Source organism: Parasteatoda tepidariorum, chromosome 10 (genome assembly GCF_982258835.1).
Source record: "Parasteatoda tepidariorum strain Cologne lab strain chromosome 10, Ptep-v5.0, whole genome shotgun sequence".
NCBI lineage: Eukaryota > Metazoa > Arthropoda > Arachnida > Araneae > Theridiidae > Parasteatoda > Parasteatoda tepidariorum.
In genome coordinates, this window is record NC_141764.1 from 5482235 (window position 1) to 5496985 (window position 14751).

At 31.2% G+C, this 14751-nt stretch overlaps 1 protein-coding gene across 9 annotated transcripts in view; it reads left to right on the plus strand.

Moving 5' to 3' along the window:
* LOC107454616 (uncharacterized) overlaps positions 1-14055 on the plus strand; it is a 63899-nt gene extending 49844 nt beyond the window's left edge. For 7 of the 9 annotated variants that reach the window (XM_087154218.1, XM_087154221.1, XM_087154223.1 and 4 more), the window contains one exon: positions 5815-7401. In XM_087154218.1, the coding sequence (XP_087010344.1) occupies positions 5815-7229 (1415 nt within the window). In that variant the 3' untranslated portion in view covers positions 7230-7401. Of the gene's footprint in view, positions 1-5814; positions 7402-13124 lie in introns of those variants that run through there. The other 2 variants (XM_087154224.1, XM_087154217.1) reach the window with 1 other exon arrangement.
* Positions 14056-14751: the final 696 nt, after the last annotated feature.

A 14751-nucleotide genomic window follows, 5' to 3' on the forward strand; every position in this document is an offset into this window, starting at 1 on the left:
ATTACTAAAATGTCACAACTAATTATTTACGTTAGGTTTATTTTTAATGAACATAACGTTTTTATGTTGCAAAAGTTTGGAAGGAAAAACAACTGGAGAAAAAATATTCGAAGTAATAAATGAATATTTTGAAACAAAGTCCCTTACCTGGGCAAACTGTGTTGCGGTTTGTACTGATGGTGCTGCAGCATTAACAGGTTCGAATAAAGGGCTCAGAGGCTTAATTCAGAAGGTGGCGCCTCATATGGTATTTAATCACTGTATGATTCATCGGCAAGCTCTTGTTGCAAAAGATATGGATGCAGAGTTGCACAACGTATTACAAGACGCTGTTAGTTCAATTAACTACATTAAATGCAACAGCCACAACAGCCGTCTCTTTTCAATACTTTGCAATGAGATGGGCTCAACGTATGAGAAATTGCTGTTACACACCGAAGTCAGATGGCTTTCACGTGGGAAAATACTACGACGGATATTTGATTTGAGAAATGAAGTGTACATGTTCTAAATCGAAAAGAAACATAGATGGGAAAGTTATTATATCAATGAAGTTTGGATAGGGAAGCTGAGCTAATTAGTTGATATTTTCGAAAAACTTAACGACTTAAATTTGATCTTGCAGAGTGAGAATTCAACTATCATAACTACAGCCAGTAAAATTCAAGCTTTTAAGAATAAGTTTAGTCTCTGGCAAACTGAACTGAATAAAAACAACACCGACATGTTCCCTTGCTTTAACGATTTTATCAAGGAAAATAATATAGATATATTTACATTTAAAAACATCATTTCCAATCACATTGAAAAGTTAAAGAAAAATTTTTCGAGAAGATTCGAGGATTTTCCTGAAAACGATCTTGGTTGGATTTGTGATCCTTTGACATATGCAGTTTAACGCAATTGATAGATCTAATGATCTTCTTGAGAAAGAGCGATTGATAGATCTAATTAGTGATCATACTCTTCGAAATCAATTTAAGACTCAGCCTTGCCAAAAATTTTGGCTATCCGTGGAAAAACAATATCCCGTTTTATGCAAGAATGCCATCAGAGTGTTAATACAATTTGCATCAACGTATTTATGTGAAACTGGATTTAGTAAACTAGTTTCAATAAAAACTAAATACCGCTCACGTTTAAACCCTGAAGATGATATGCGAATTGTAATTAGCTACATACATTCAAACATCGATGAGATAATTAGAAACTTGCAGCCACATACATCTCATTAAAGGGCAATTTACTGATTTTTGTGTTATACAAAAAGTATTTTCTTAAAATTATAAATAAACTAATATGAGTAAAATATGATGATGTTTTTATTCGAAGAAACGAAAGAAATGCGCGAAATATACATCGTATTTGTGAACATTTATCTCTAGGGGTCGCCAAAAATTTTCTCTCTACAAAAGGGGTCGCAGTCGAAAAAAGTTTGCGCACCACTGATCTATAGCATGAAACAGGGGTAATTGTGAACCCAACTCAAAAATCCTAAAAATTTCTCCAATAAAATCATTAATTACGTATAGCAAAAAATTAACGTCATTATAAATTTAAATCATTGATATTTTCAAAGCATGAAATTCTAAATAAATTATATGTAGCATAATTTAAATTAATAATTACGTATAAGTTTAATTTTATCTCTAATCACATTTATTATTCTACTAGAAAAAATATTTACAAATGAAAGAGATGCCAAGTATAAATTCGAGTTCTAATACTTCTAAATAAAACATAAAATTTTTTTTTAATACATAAATGTGATCAATAATTTCTAGAAACTTTTGGACCTCGGATTTCTGGAAACTTCTGGATCGCGTTTACCGAAAAATCCGGAAGTCCAAATTTTTTCCGGAGCACAATCATCTCTGATGAAGTGTAGCAATAAGCAGTATTCTTGTTTGCTTTATTATTGAATGGGTTCAGCATTCAAAGAAGCCGCAATCTTCGAGTATGCTTCAAGTCAACAAATGCTTGAAGTCAAAGCCGATGAATTTGCTAAGTAAATGGGTGTAAGTATTTGCTAAGTAAATTTGAAATGATTGCTAAAATAAGAAAATTTAACTTAGATTTTGTCTTTATAGATTATCATTTTTCAATGATATATGTAGTATAACCACTTGCATTCAGCTGGCAATGAGCGTATTTCGCCAGAATTTCGTTATTTGAATAGTACAGGGTGCGTAGCCAAATCTTTCAACAAAAAATAAGCACCTTTTAGCACTCAAAAAATATTTTTAAGCACTATGTACGTTAACAAAGTGCAAAATAATTTTCAAAGACTTTACATGATCATGACAAAATAACTAGTTTCTGACAAAGAATTCTTTACTTGATTACATTAGCCATTATAAAATGATCTAGAGTTTTTTCAGTTCGATTTCAGAGGGTGAAAAATGGTGCCTGAAATTGAGAGTATCTTGCAAAATGCAGCAGAGTCGCACGTGCAAACACGGAAGTATTTCATCAAACATGTAAAATGATTGGCGCTTTCATACGTTATAGACCGACGGTAAGCCGAACTGGATTGTTGTTGAATGAATTGGGAAAATGTGGACAGAATAATGTAAAAAGCACGCTTTTGCATAATACGCGGCAAAAATCGACACCGTAATGAAAAAAAAAATTCTCATTTTCGAAAAGGGAAAATAAGCACTTTTTAAATACACCCAATGGCAAAAGCAACTTTAAAAGCTTTTAAAAATCGAAAGTAAGCACTTTTTAAAAACGCTACCCACCATGTACGAGGCGCATCCAAAAAATAAGTTTCCCTAATTTATAAAAAAAAAAGAACTCACACTTTCAGGAACATATTTATTGGCAACAAGTACAGCAATGTTTCAGCTATTTTTCAACATAGCCACCACCAGAATTGAGACACTTGTCGTATCGTGGAATCAACTTTTGTATCCCTCTGGATAGAACTCTGCCGCCTATGAATGGAACCAACGTGTGACAGACGTCTTCAGCTCTTCGTTGTAGCCAAAACGCTCACCGGAGGACAAGAATTTCTTGAGCTGCAAGAAAACGTGAAAATAGCTTGGAGCAATATCAGGGCTGTAGGGTGGATGATCAAACAACTCCCAACCAAATTCCGTCAAAACAGCTGCTGTGTGTGATGCCGTATGTGGGCAAGCCTTGTCATGGAGGAGCGCAACACCTGCAGTAAACATTCCACGGCTCTTGTTCTGAATGGCAAGTCACAATTTCCGCATTGTTTTACAGTAACAGTAGACGTCTGAAACACGCTGGTTCCATTCACAGGCGGCAGTGACCTGCGACAGAGGGATACAAAAGTCGATCCCACGATACGACAAGTGTCTCAATTCTTGTGATGGCTAAATTGAAAAATAGCTTAAACATTGCTGTACTTGTTGCCAATAAATATGATCCTGAAAGTGTGAGTTCTTTTTTTTTTTAAATTCGGGAAACTTACTTTCTGGATGCTCCTCGTACTATATAATGCCAATCAAACGGAATTAAATTATTCAAATAACTTATCTTCTACTGTGATCCCTTTTTTTTTTGGAATAACTATAGTTGTGCCAGTAAAAATTCTGTTATTAAAAAATATAAAAAAAACTTAAATGAAGATCTTTATTTAAAATGAAATATGTTTATTTAAAAGATAAACGGAATCTAAGAAAATATCAAATGTTGCTTCAGGACCATCCTCCATCCATAACAATGAGCTCGCCCAGGTTTTCATGGTTTCTCGCCCAGGAACAATGTTTTCATGGGGCTCATTAGGACCCACAATCCTCATAGAACAATCCCTGACGTCTGTAAGCTACTTGAACATAGTTACAGACCAGGTTCACCCATTCATGGCAACAGTTTTTCCTGCGGGGGATGTTCCTGTGTTTACCAACAGGATAATGTACCATGTCATAAGGGTCGAATCGTCATGGATTGGCTCGAGGAACATTCCAGTGACTTTCAAGTCATGTCTTGGCCCCCAAATTCACCTGACCTCAATCCAGTAGAGCATTTGTTTTCCTACTTGGAAAAGCAAATTCGTGCTGCCACGCTACCTCTTCGCAATGTGAGGGAATTTCGGGACCAGTTGGTGAGCGCTTGGTACCAGATACCTCAGACTACCTATCAGCACCTTGTGGAATCAATGCCACGGTGGGTGCTAGCAGTTTTGAGGGCTAAAGGTGGTCCTACATGTTATTAGCAGGGTGCTCATAATGTAATAGCTCTTCGGTGTATAACTACAAACTTGTACGGCCGTTGAGAAAGAAACTTCTTAGTAGTAGCAACATTATAGCATTTTGACGTATTAAATTTGACAAATTAATTGATAATTTAAAGTTTCAAACAAAATTTTAAACCGCAATAAATCAAGAATTAAAAGATATGTGAATATGATCTATTTGCTAGCTTACTTATATCTTAAATGTTTAATTATATATATGTGAGAAGGCGTAATTCCCTCCAAACTACGCCACTGACTCTGTAGAATGACTCTTGATTTTGATTGAAATTTTAAAATAATTCAATTTATAATGAACTTGTATTTTGACTTAAAAATTTCTAAGGGAAAAAAAATTAACCAAAATTTTTTTACGATTTGTTTTCTTCAAGACTTTTAAAATTTGGCTAATTTACTGGCTAGTATTTTGAGGTCTTTAGCGCGGATCCTGTATGTAGGTTTTTCCAGAAAAAACCTAACCTGGGTAAGTTTTAATAGGCTTTTTTTTTTTTTTTTTTTTTTTTTTTTTTTTTTTTTTGTCAAAAGATCAGGCAGGAATAAGTACCTTATTTTAAAAAAGCTTATTTTAATATTAATAATTAGATTTAATTTTATGAATTGACGTAACATATAAATAATTAAAGTGCAATTAATAATTAATACAAATAAATTGGTGCAAAAGTCTGGAAAAAGTCTCTTCTGACATCACGATATAAAATGTTATATGTACATCATATATCACGCATTTGAAACTTATTTTCACACAGTATTACTTTTTATTTATATTTTAGTCTTAAAAAATAATTGAGGGAATTTTTTTTTCTCCCGTAGAAAGCGAATCAAAGGCACTGAATAATCAATGGCCATACAGTCAAATCTAGCCAGCAAGGTGACTCTCCAGTCTCTGAACACAGTTTGTTCACCATAGGTTCATTTTTTAGGCTAGACTGCATTATATTTACATTATATTACTATTATATTTCAATAGAATAGCTCTTTAATGTAACAGAGGATAAGTAAGAAATCAATTCTAGTAAAACCCACTTTAGGGTGGGTTTTTCACAGTAAAAGCATCTGGGGTTTTACTGCGTAGGTGGGTTTTTGCAACCCGGATTTCTCCACACTTTAGTATTCGCATCCTGTGTTTTAATCTATTTTTAGTTCAAGTATGCATTCATTTACATGTTAACATTTATCCCTCTGATTAACTCATGGGATAGACTTATCCTGCAACCTATTTAATAAATCAATTATAATTACTCGGTTTTTCCCTTTTTTCTTGAAACAAAACATTTTTACAGATTTATATTGCAAGATTTCTCCTAACTTTTATTGAGGAACACTTCGATTTTGTGTCACTTGGATGAATTTTTGTGTCACTCTTCATGAATATGTCATAATAAATGATTATGAATCGCCTGGTGCCGGAATATATGTAACATACATAATTAATATATAAACTAATATAATTAGTATCTGAAATTAATTTTAAACATCTTAATTTACAGACTCAAAACCATTTTTATTAAAAAAAATAAATCTATCAATAGAAATCAGTTTTCTTATAGAGAAACTTATCTGTTCCTAATATTTTGTTCTTATTTTGACAGGAGGGTCGACTTACAACAAGCACCACAAGGGGAACGTGGCCGACAATAAGGAATTGGAAAATGTGAAGCAGCATGATGCGGGTGAAAAGTTTGGTGCAGAAGCCCTCAAAGAACACAAATTGGGAAAACACAAAGAGAAGAGTAAAGGGCACAAACTGCATGGTTTTAAGAACACATATCACAAGGAAGAATACGGAGACCATAAAACATTTCACGATGAATTTTTGGACACTGACCATCATCACGACTACGACGACCATCACGAACATAGGCAACTACAGGGAGGGAAATTTTCAAAAGGATTCAAGCAGGAAGGAAAAAATAAAAATTTTGATGCTGGCGATGAGAAACATGAATGGGGAAAAGATGGGTATGATGGTTACGATGACGGTAAGTATGAGGCTGGCAGTCATGCCTCAAAGCATCACCATGGCAACAAGAAGCATGAGGGGCAACACGAATCTCATGATGACAGACAATCCTATAGGAAGAAGAAAAATGGAGCCGATGATGCTCCTCACTATTACTCCCAAGATCAGCACACACAACCACACCACGAGTCTTACGATGAAGGACATTATGAAGGAAGGGCTTCTGCTTTAGGAAATAAAGAACCCAGGAGCACACGAATAAGCGATTACGAAAGAGTCCCTCCACTAGAAAACAGTCGACCCTATTACAATAATGAGAAAACAAGAGCTAGCAATTCTGATAGAATCACTCCACTGGAATATAATGAACCTCAATACAATCGAGAGAAACCGATCACGAGAAATTATGAAAGAGTGCCTCCACTAGAAAATGATGATGCTCGATACAATCCAGAAAAACTGATCACAAGAAATTTTGAAAGAGTGCCTCCACTAGAAAATAATGATCCTCGATACAATCAAGAGAAACTGATCACAAGAAATTTCGAAAGAGTGCCTCCACTGGAAAATAACGCCCCTCGGTACAATCCCGAAAAGCCAATAACCGGTAATCTCGAAAGAGTTCTTCCTTTGAGAAACAATGAGCTCAAATATAATCAGTTGCAATCAGTAACTAAGGATTTTATGAAAGTTCCTCTCCGTCATAACACTGCAAAAACATACAATGCAGCAGAAATACCTCAAACTAAAGTACTGTTTACTAACACTGAATTAGTACCTCGTCAGGCTCCAATACAGCATCAATTTTACCATAGATGGCCACAACACCCAGACTTTAAAAATTACAATCCTAGTAAAATCCAGAATAATAATTCGTTCCCCAAGGAGACTCTAAGTCGATATCAGCAAAGTGGTGGTTCTCTTTCAAATAACCAGTTCAATAATTACCACTCACAGCCCTACCGTTGGCCTCCCGCGAATGATGTCCGACAACCTACAGGACATCAGCCACAGCAGAGCATGTATGTGCCACAATACAGTTGATAATAATGTCAACCTTTGTATAATTGGAACAAATAATGCTTTAGAGTGAAGCAAGCACGTAGGTATAGTTTTTTCATGGGGGGTGTTTTGTGATTGAGGAATTTTTTATCTAGATGTAATTTAATTAAACCAGTTACATACATACAAGTAAACTCTTTTTGATTTTGATAAATTGATCTAATACAGAAGTTTTCAGTATAAGCTTCATTTAAAAGTTAAAAATCAAAACCTGTGATCTAAATGAAGATCAAAATAAAGACAAGCCATAAACTTCGTTAATCGCTTCCCTTCGATTAGGACAAACCACCGTTATTGTCAAAAATTCAAGTATAAAATATCAATAAAAATTCATCTGTTCACCGCAAATTATAATGCGTTTAAGCAGCCAAAATAATACATAAAAAATGAATTCTTTACGAAGTGGAATATATGGATAATTTTCAGAAAATACGACACCTAGGAAATTATTTTTTTAATTTCTAACCTTTTGGATTGGAATAATATATTTAAAAAAAATAAACACTCGTTTATTAAAGTACCTCTAATATATAGAAAGCAATGTACAATATAGAGAGCAATGTACAATAGTTAACCAGCATTTAGCAATTATTCTTTGGCATTTAAGTGCTAGAAAAATTACAATTTATAATTTTATAGCTTTTACTTCCATGTTCCATTTCATTTTTAGTTAGTCTTTGTGTTATTAATCACAAGACTTTATTAAACAGCTCAGATTGAATAATATAGTTTATATTTATTATTTAGAAAACGCAGGAAAATGACAATGTTTAAAATCATTCCAAAAGGCTAATAATAATGGTGTTAAATAAACTTTTAAAAAAACTGTCATTTTATTCTATGATATCAGATTTTGTTAAACTACATTATTAAATAGAAGGTGTAAAACTTTAATAATGTAACAAAAAATTAGAAATAAATACAAACGATATACAGCGTAAGAAAGAAAAAATTAGATACAAAGTCTCAAAATATTTCGTAAATAAATATTGAATGAAAAAATCCGTGTTTCGTAAGGTCACGGGATATCAAATTTGGATTTTGATAGGGTGGCCGCGGGCATTTCAACATTTAAAGAATTACTTATCACACTAAATTAAATTTAAATATCAGAGAAACAATTAATTCTTTTTAATTTGTTGACTTTAAAAAAAGTTTTCGTTACTTAATCAGTATAATGCATTATGTGTTTAAATGTTTTATACTCACACACAACATATATATATGTATTGGAGTTAAGCAGGGTTATGATATCTATCTATCTATATATATATATATCTATATATACATATATATATATATATATATATACATATATATATATATATATAAATATATATATGGGTGATTCTCCCAAAATATGACAATTCACTGTCCCTTTCTCCAAGATCTAATACTATAATACTAGAAGAACATTTTAAAAAAAAATAGCATTGCTGTTAGCATTTTTGCTAACATTAGCTGACTTTGCACTAGCATTGGCTGTTTTTTATAGTTACAAAATTTAATTGAACTTAATTCATGTTACTTCACTTAATTTCATGTTTCACTTTAATTTCATGTTTCTGGCATGTCACAAACAATGTTTCCAATAATAGCTAACTTCAAAACTTCACATAAATTTTTCAATATCAAATTTTTTTTTATCTCAACCATTTCTAGAATATACGCAGAGGGTATTATTTACAAAAACTTCGTTTAAATTAATTTTTTGCATTAATAATTTGTTTGTCCCAAGAAAATCTGTCATTTTTCTGGCTACTTTTGTTTAGTTATTTATAACCAAAATAGATAGAGCCAGCAATCAATATCTTATGTTAATAGATTGATTAGATGCCTTCCTATATGAACATGTCTTGTTGCATGAATAAAGAACCAATTTTCTGGTTCAAAATCTTTTTCAAACAATTTTTCAAGGTGAGTAGGGTTTTGCGTTGTCATATTCCTCGCTTCTTGAAATCATTAATAACATAAACTACGTTGATTTATCTGAGTTATTTTAAGAAATCCTATTATTTTCTGCAGAATATAAACGTCTTAGGCCAAAATATTAAAGTAAAGTTATATGCTATAAAATGGCGAATTTGTCATTTTCCTGGCTTATGAATTCCAGGACATTGAAGTGTTACCAGAAGTTTTTTTTTAACTGCTAATACTGTAAGGAGGGAAAGCAAATATTAACCTAATACCAAGTTTATGTATGATTGTAATATGTTGGATGTAATCAAAGTTATTTATTTAATGATTGATTATTATACGCAATTTTATTCTGTACATATCAGCAACAAAATATTTTTTTATTCTTTCTACAGTAAATAAAAAGAACTAATTTAAGCAATTTTTGGTCCATCTAACATAAAGGCTTAAGTTGAGTTACTTACTATTAACTTAAAATGACTGTTTTTTAATCTTCTAAGCTAATATCTCATTTTCCTGGCATTCAAAATTTGATGAATTTCTATTTTATTTATTTTTTCTACATTGCTGTCTGTAAGATATTAATAAGTGTAACTAAAGAAGTACACAAAAAAAAGATTTTAGACTATTTTGAAGACTTTAAATTTGAAGAAATTTTTTGGTCCGAATTATCATGTTTAAAAAGAATCACTCATATATATTACTGCATGTATAATCACTAAAAATAAACATTAAATGCATAATTTTTATTTAGTTCAGAACATGTTGTCACAATCTTAATTAGACGGAAAATTTAAGAATTACGTTGAATTTATTATTACGAAAAATTTATTATTATGAAAATTTTATTATTACGAAAAATTTATTATTGGTAAATAATTTTTTTTATTACAGATTAGAAACTCCTCGATACTATTCTCATATTTTGTAATTTAAACTGATATTATTTAATAAGTGGATGTAAAGGTTTCCTGTTAATCTGTTGCGTTAGGATAAAATATTCATTATTTACCAAATTTCAGTTGGCGTATATTTTTTTTAAAGATTTCTTCACAAGGTCTATGCATATAATAGCTAACGAAAAAGGGGTCTCGACTTTGCTATAAATATATATAAAATTAAGTAGACAAAAAAAACAAAAAAAACATTTGAGCTGATTCAAATTATTCTTAGAAAGTACTGAATTATTCTTTTAATTAACAATTCCAGTAATTTTTATGATAATTTAAAGTTTAATCTTATCAGGGCTTAATCCAGGTCAATTTTGGGTACCTTCACAAAATGTAAAAAAAAAAAAATCGGTACCTTCACAAAATAAAATAAAAAAATCAGTATTTCTACAAACTTTGAAAAAAAAATAAAACAAAAAGTTCGAAGGAATTAAAGTGCTGAATAGTTGTCCGAGCGGTTATTATAATTTTATCTATGTATTCTGTATTTCTATTATTTTTCAACTATTAATTCAAAAGTAAAAGTTAGCACAATATCAAAATAAAAATTTCTTAATCGTAATAAGTTCAATAAATTTTATGAGTAAGTAAGCTAACAAAATTTTTTAAACTTTATATAAATCTAATTTTTAACCTTAATATTAATCTGTATAGTAAATTCCATAATTTCTATACTGGCTGGCTGTATAATTTACATTGAATTAATAAATAGAATTAATCTGCAAGCTGTCTTATAAGCAATTCCTTGCGCAATATGTGAATGTTTTTTATAGTATTGCACTTTTCGTATACAAATGTAGTTTTTTTCTTCCTTTTTTTTTAGCAATACTAAATTTTCACAAAAAAAATTTTTTTCTCACAAAAATAGGTACTAGGATGGAAATCCTGGATTAAGCCCTGCTTATGATTATGCAATGAAGTATTATCGTTAAAAATGTGTCAATATCATAAGTAACTTCCCTTGCAATAAGATCCCAAGAAGGGAAAGTTAGTAGTAGAAAGTATTTTCAATTTTCTAAAAAATAGTTAAACTTTAAGTTACACTTACACATTTATACTAAGATAGTTTGAACGATTAACTACTCTCAGCTATTCATTCCTGAAATTTTCGTGTTTTATTTTAAAATTAAATGTAATATAGATATTTCAATTCTGACTGAATTATAATAAAGTTGTTTCAATTTTCAGTTTAAAATTTCAAAAATTTTTAAGTCTGATTTCATAATCGTAAAATAAAACCAAAAATGGGAAATAAAACTGAGCATGAATATTCAACTTTACTAAATAAATCTATTTGTTGTACAGTTTAAATGTTACCTATATTCGGAAAGATTGATTTAATACAAATATTTGCTTACCTCCAATATTTTCGATTCAAGCTCTTTTTATAGCCAATAAAATACCCCATTTTATTTACAGGAACAGAATTACACAATACAAAGATATACGAGATTAACAAATAAAAATTAATCCGAAAGAAAAAAAAAGAAATTTTAAATAAAATGCTACATTAAACAAAAAAAAAATCTGATACTAAGCGCTTTTAGGATGAGTGTCTAAGACAGAGGTCGCCAAAGTGGTCTATATAGACCCCCAGGGGTCTATTTAACAAAAGTGGGGGTCGATCTGAGCCAGGGGGTCGAATGGGGGTCGATCCGAATCGGAAAGGTCGATTGGGGGTCGAAGAAAAAACAGTTCTTAATACGTATATAATCCCAAATATCCAATTGAGTATGTAAAATTTGTGATTTTTTTTATAATTGACTTAATATCAGTTTCTTTATAGAACATAAATTAATAAACACATCATCAAAAACGTGACCATCAACCTGCAAGATGAGTTTGCTGAATTATTATCGGATCTTGAAGCATAGACGCTTGTTAAAAATTTAACAATCAGTAAATTTTGAACAAATATAAATATAATGCAAAAATATGTAGAACTTTATGAAAAAGCTCAGCCTTTTTTATGCTAGCTTTTCCAAGTTTCTATATGGTTGAAGCCGGTATCAGTCACGTAAATTCAATCTTAACTAAGTACAGAAGTAAATTAAATGTGAAGTTACGAAGGGATTTAAAATTAAAATTGACCAATTTTGAACCCAATATAGCGAACCTTGCAAAAAAAAAAAAAAAAAAAAACACCAGGCACACTCATCTCATTGGTTAAGAAGCAATAAATCTGTAGTTACTTTACTTGTTATTTCTACTTATTTATAATTACTTATTATTTAATAAATATTAAGGTATTTAAATTTCAACATTAATATATTTTTCATAAAACTATTGTTACACAGTGTACTATTACTTCAATAAATGTTTAAATCATAAAATAAATGTACAAACACAGTATCTAATAGAGTTTTATCTTAATTAACGGAAAATTAATTTTATGGGGGTCGATGGAGATTTCGAAAAATTATATAGGGGTCGATGAGGAAAAATGTTTGGCGACCCATGGTCTAAGACAAAGTTCCCGGACAGAATGACCGAAAAAATTGCCAAGGAAGTTTTATGTCCTGAAAAGGTTAACATGTATATGCAGTCCTAGAAATCCAAGAGAATTCTTATAGTGTGAAGCATGCATTTTATGACCGTAAATAGGATCTGTGTATAGCCGATATTTTAAAAAGTAGATGAGATAAGATAGAACCCATTGGAAGAAAGGAAGAACATTTTCTCTTAGAGTAATATGAGCGGGGCTGGCTATTTTTCTGAGGGGAGAAACTTTGTGGGTGGTAAATCAGTGAGGAAAGGGATGCTATCTTATTTAATCACTGCGTTTATTGCTCTCTTGATGAATGGGTAGAAAAGAGGCAGCAGTGACTGATAAAAATCTCAAAATAAAATGTCCTGGGAATTCTCCATTTTTTTTCAGTAAATAAAATATTTACAAATTTTCTAAAATTAAGGAAAAATTATCTATAGTATAAAAAAAAAAGAAAAACTGCTTTGTACAATGGGGGGTGTTTGAACACCCTGAACACCCCCCTTACCTACGTCCTTGGAGTGAAGAACACATTATAAATATGAGACAGAAAGTGGGAATTCATAAAAAGTTCCTCTTCGTAACTCATACCTAGTAATTCAGAAACACTAGTTATTTTGTAGTGACAAGGATAATTATCTACAGGGTTGCAAAAATCCCACCCAGGGTTGGTAAAACCCACCTTTTACTGTGTTTTTCTGAAATTGATTTCTTTTTTATCCTTTGCTATTCTATTGAAATATATCTGTAGTAAAGCCTAAAAAATTAAATCTATGGTGAACAAAAATGTGTTTGGAAGCTGGAGAGTCAGTCACCTTGCTGGCTAGATTTGACTGTATGGCCATTGATTAGTCAGTGCCTTTCATTAGCTTTCTATGCACAAAAAAAAAATTTCCTCAAATATTTTTTAAGATTAAAATATAAATAAAAAGTAATCCTGTGTTGAAATAAGTTTGAAATGTGTGATGTATGTGAGTAACATTTTGTATCGTGATGTCAGAAGAAACTTTATTCAGACTTTTGCACCCATTTATTTGTATTAATTACACTTTAATTACTTATATGTTAAGTCAGCTCATAAAATTAAATCTAATTATTAATATTAAAATAAGCTTTTTTTAAAATAAGGTACTTATCCCTGCCCTCTCTTTTGAAAAACCCTAATAAAACCCTCCCTGGTTGGGTTTTTTGCAACCCTGATTATCTAAGAACACAATATTTGTACATATAAGTCTTTTAAAATAGGCTATTGTGTAAGCCCACAAATGATTTTGTGGAACATGTTGTATATAATTCTATTTTACTTGAGTTTCCTTGACTGTGTTTAGTTGAACTACAACGTAATTCTACATGTAGACAAAGAGGGCACCTGCACCCTATTTGATGGAACATCAATACACTATTTAGATGAATAAACATCAGATTAACAGTCCAAGTTATAATATTTTTCGTTAAAAAATCAATGAAATAAAACATGTTTCGACAACTTTTTTTACGATTTATAACAAAAGAATTTGAAAAGTACTTGATATTCAAATGGGTCAAAGTGAAACACAGCCACAATTTTGTCTATTGCCATCAATAATTTCCATCTCCTCATACAATGTTAACATTGACACTCAGTAATACAGTCTCTCCGAAGTGGACTAATCGTAAAGACACGGTTCACGTTAAAACACTGAGGCCAGCATATCTCATTGCGGTCAGTAACAGGAGTGATTGTATTCCGGGTTTTTCGTATCATCCTTCACACAGTACCGAATTTTAACAAAGTTTCGCAATCTGAAATGTTTTAATACATGTGATTCTTACTCCAATTTGATTTTTGCTGTTTTTAATATTTTTGAATCTACGCCAGAATCCGCTAATATTCATATTATACGCTATTTTAATATCAAACATCGATTTTCACATTTACCTTATTTAAAAGTAACACAATGCAAATCGTATTCGTTCGATTTAAAAATCGTACATCGCGATTCGTATTCCCTGATTTAAAAATCCGAAATCGCAATTAGTATTTAAGCTCTTTCAAAATCATCGCGATTCGTATTTACGCGTTATTAAGATCCATTATCGCGATTTGTACTTACTAAAGTTCAAAATCCAATGTTATTCGAATTCATGCGTTTGTAATATCAAACATCGA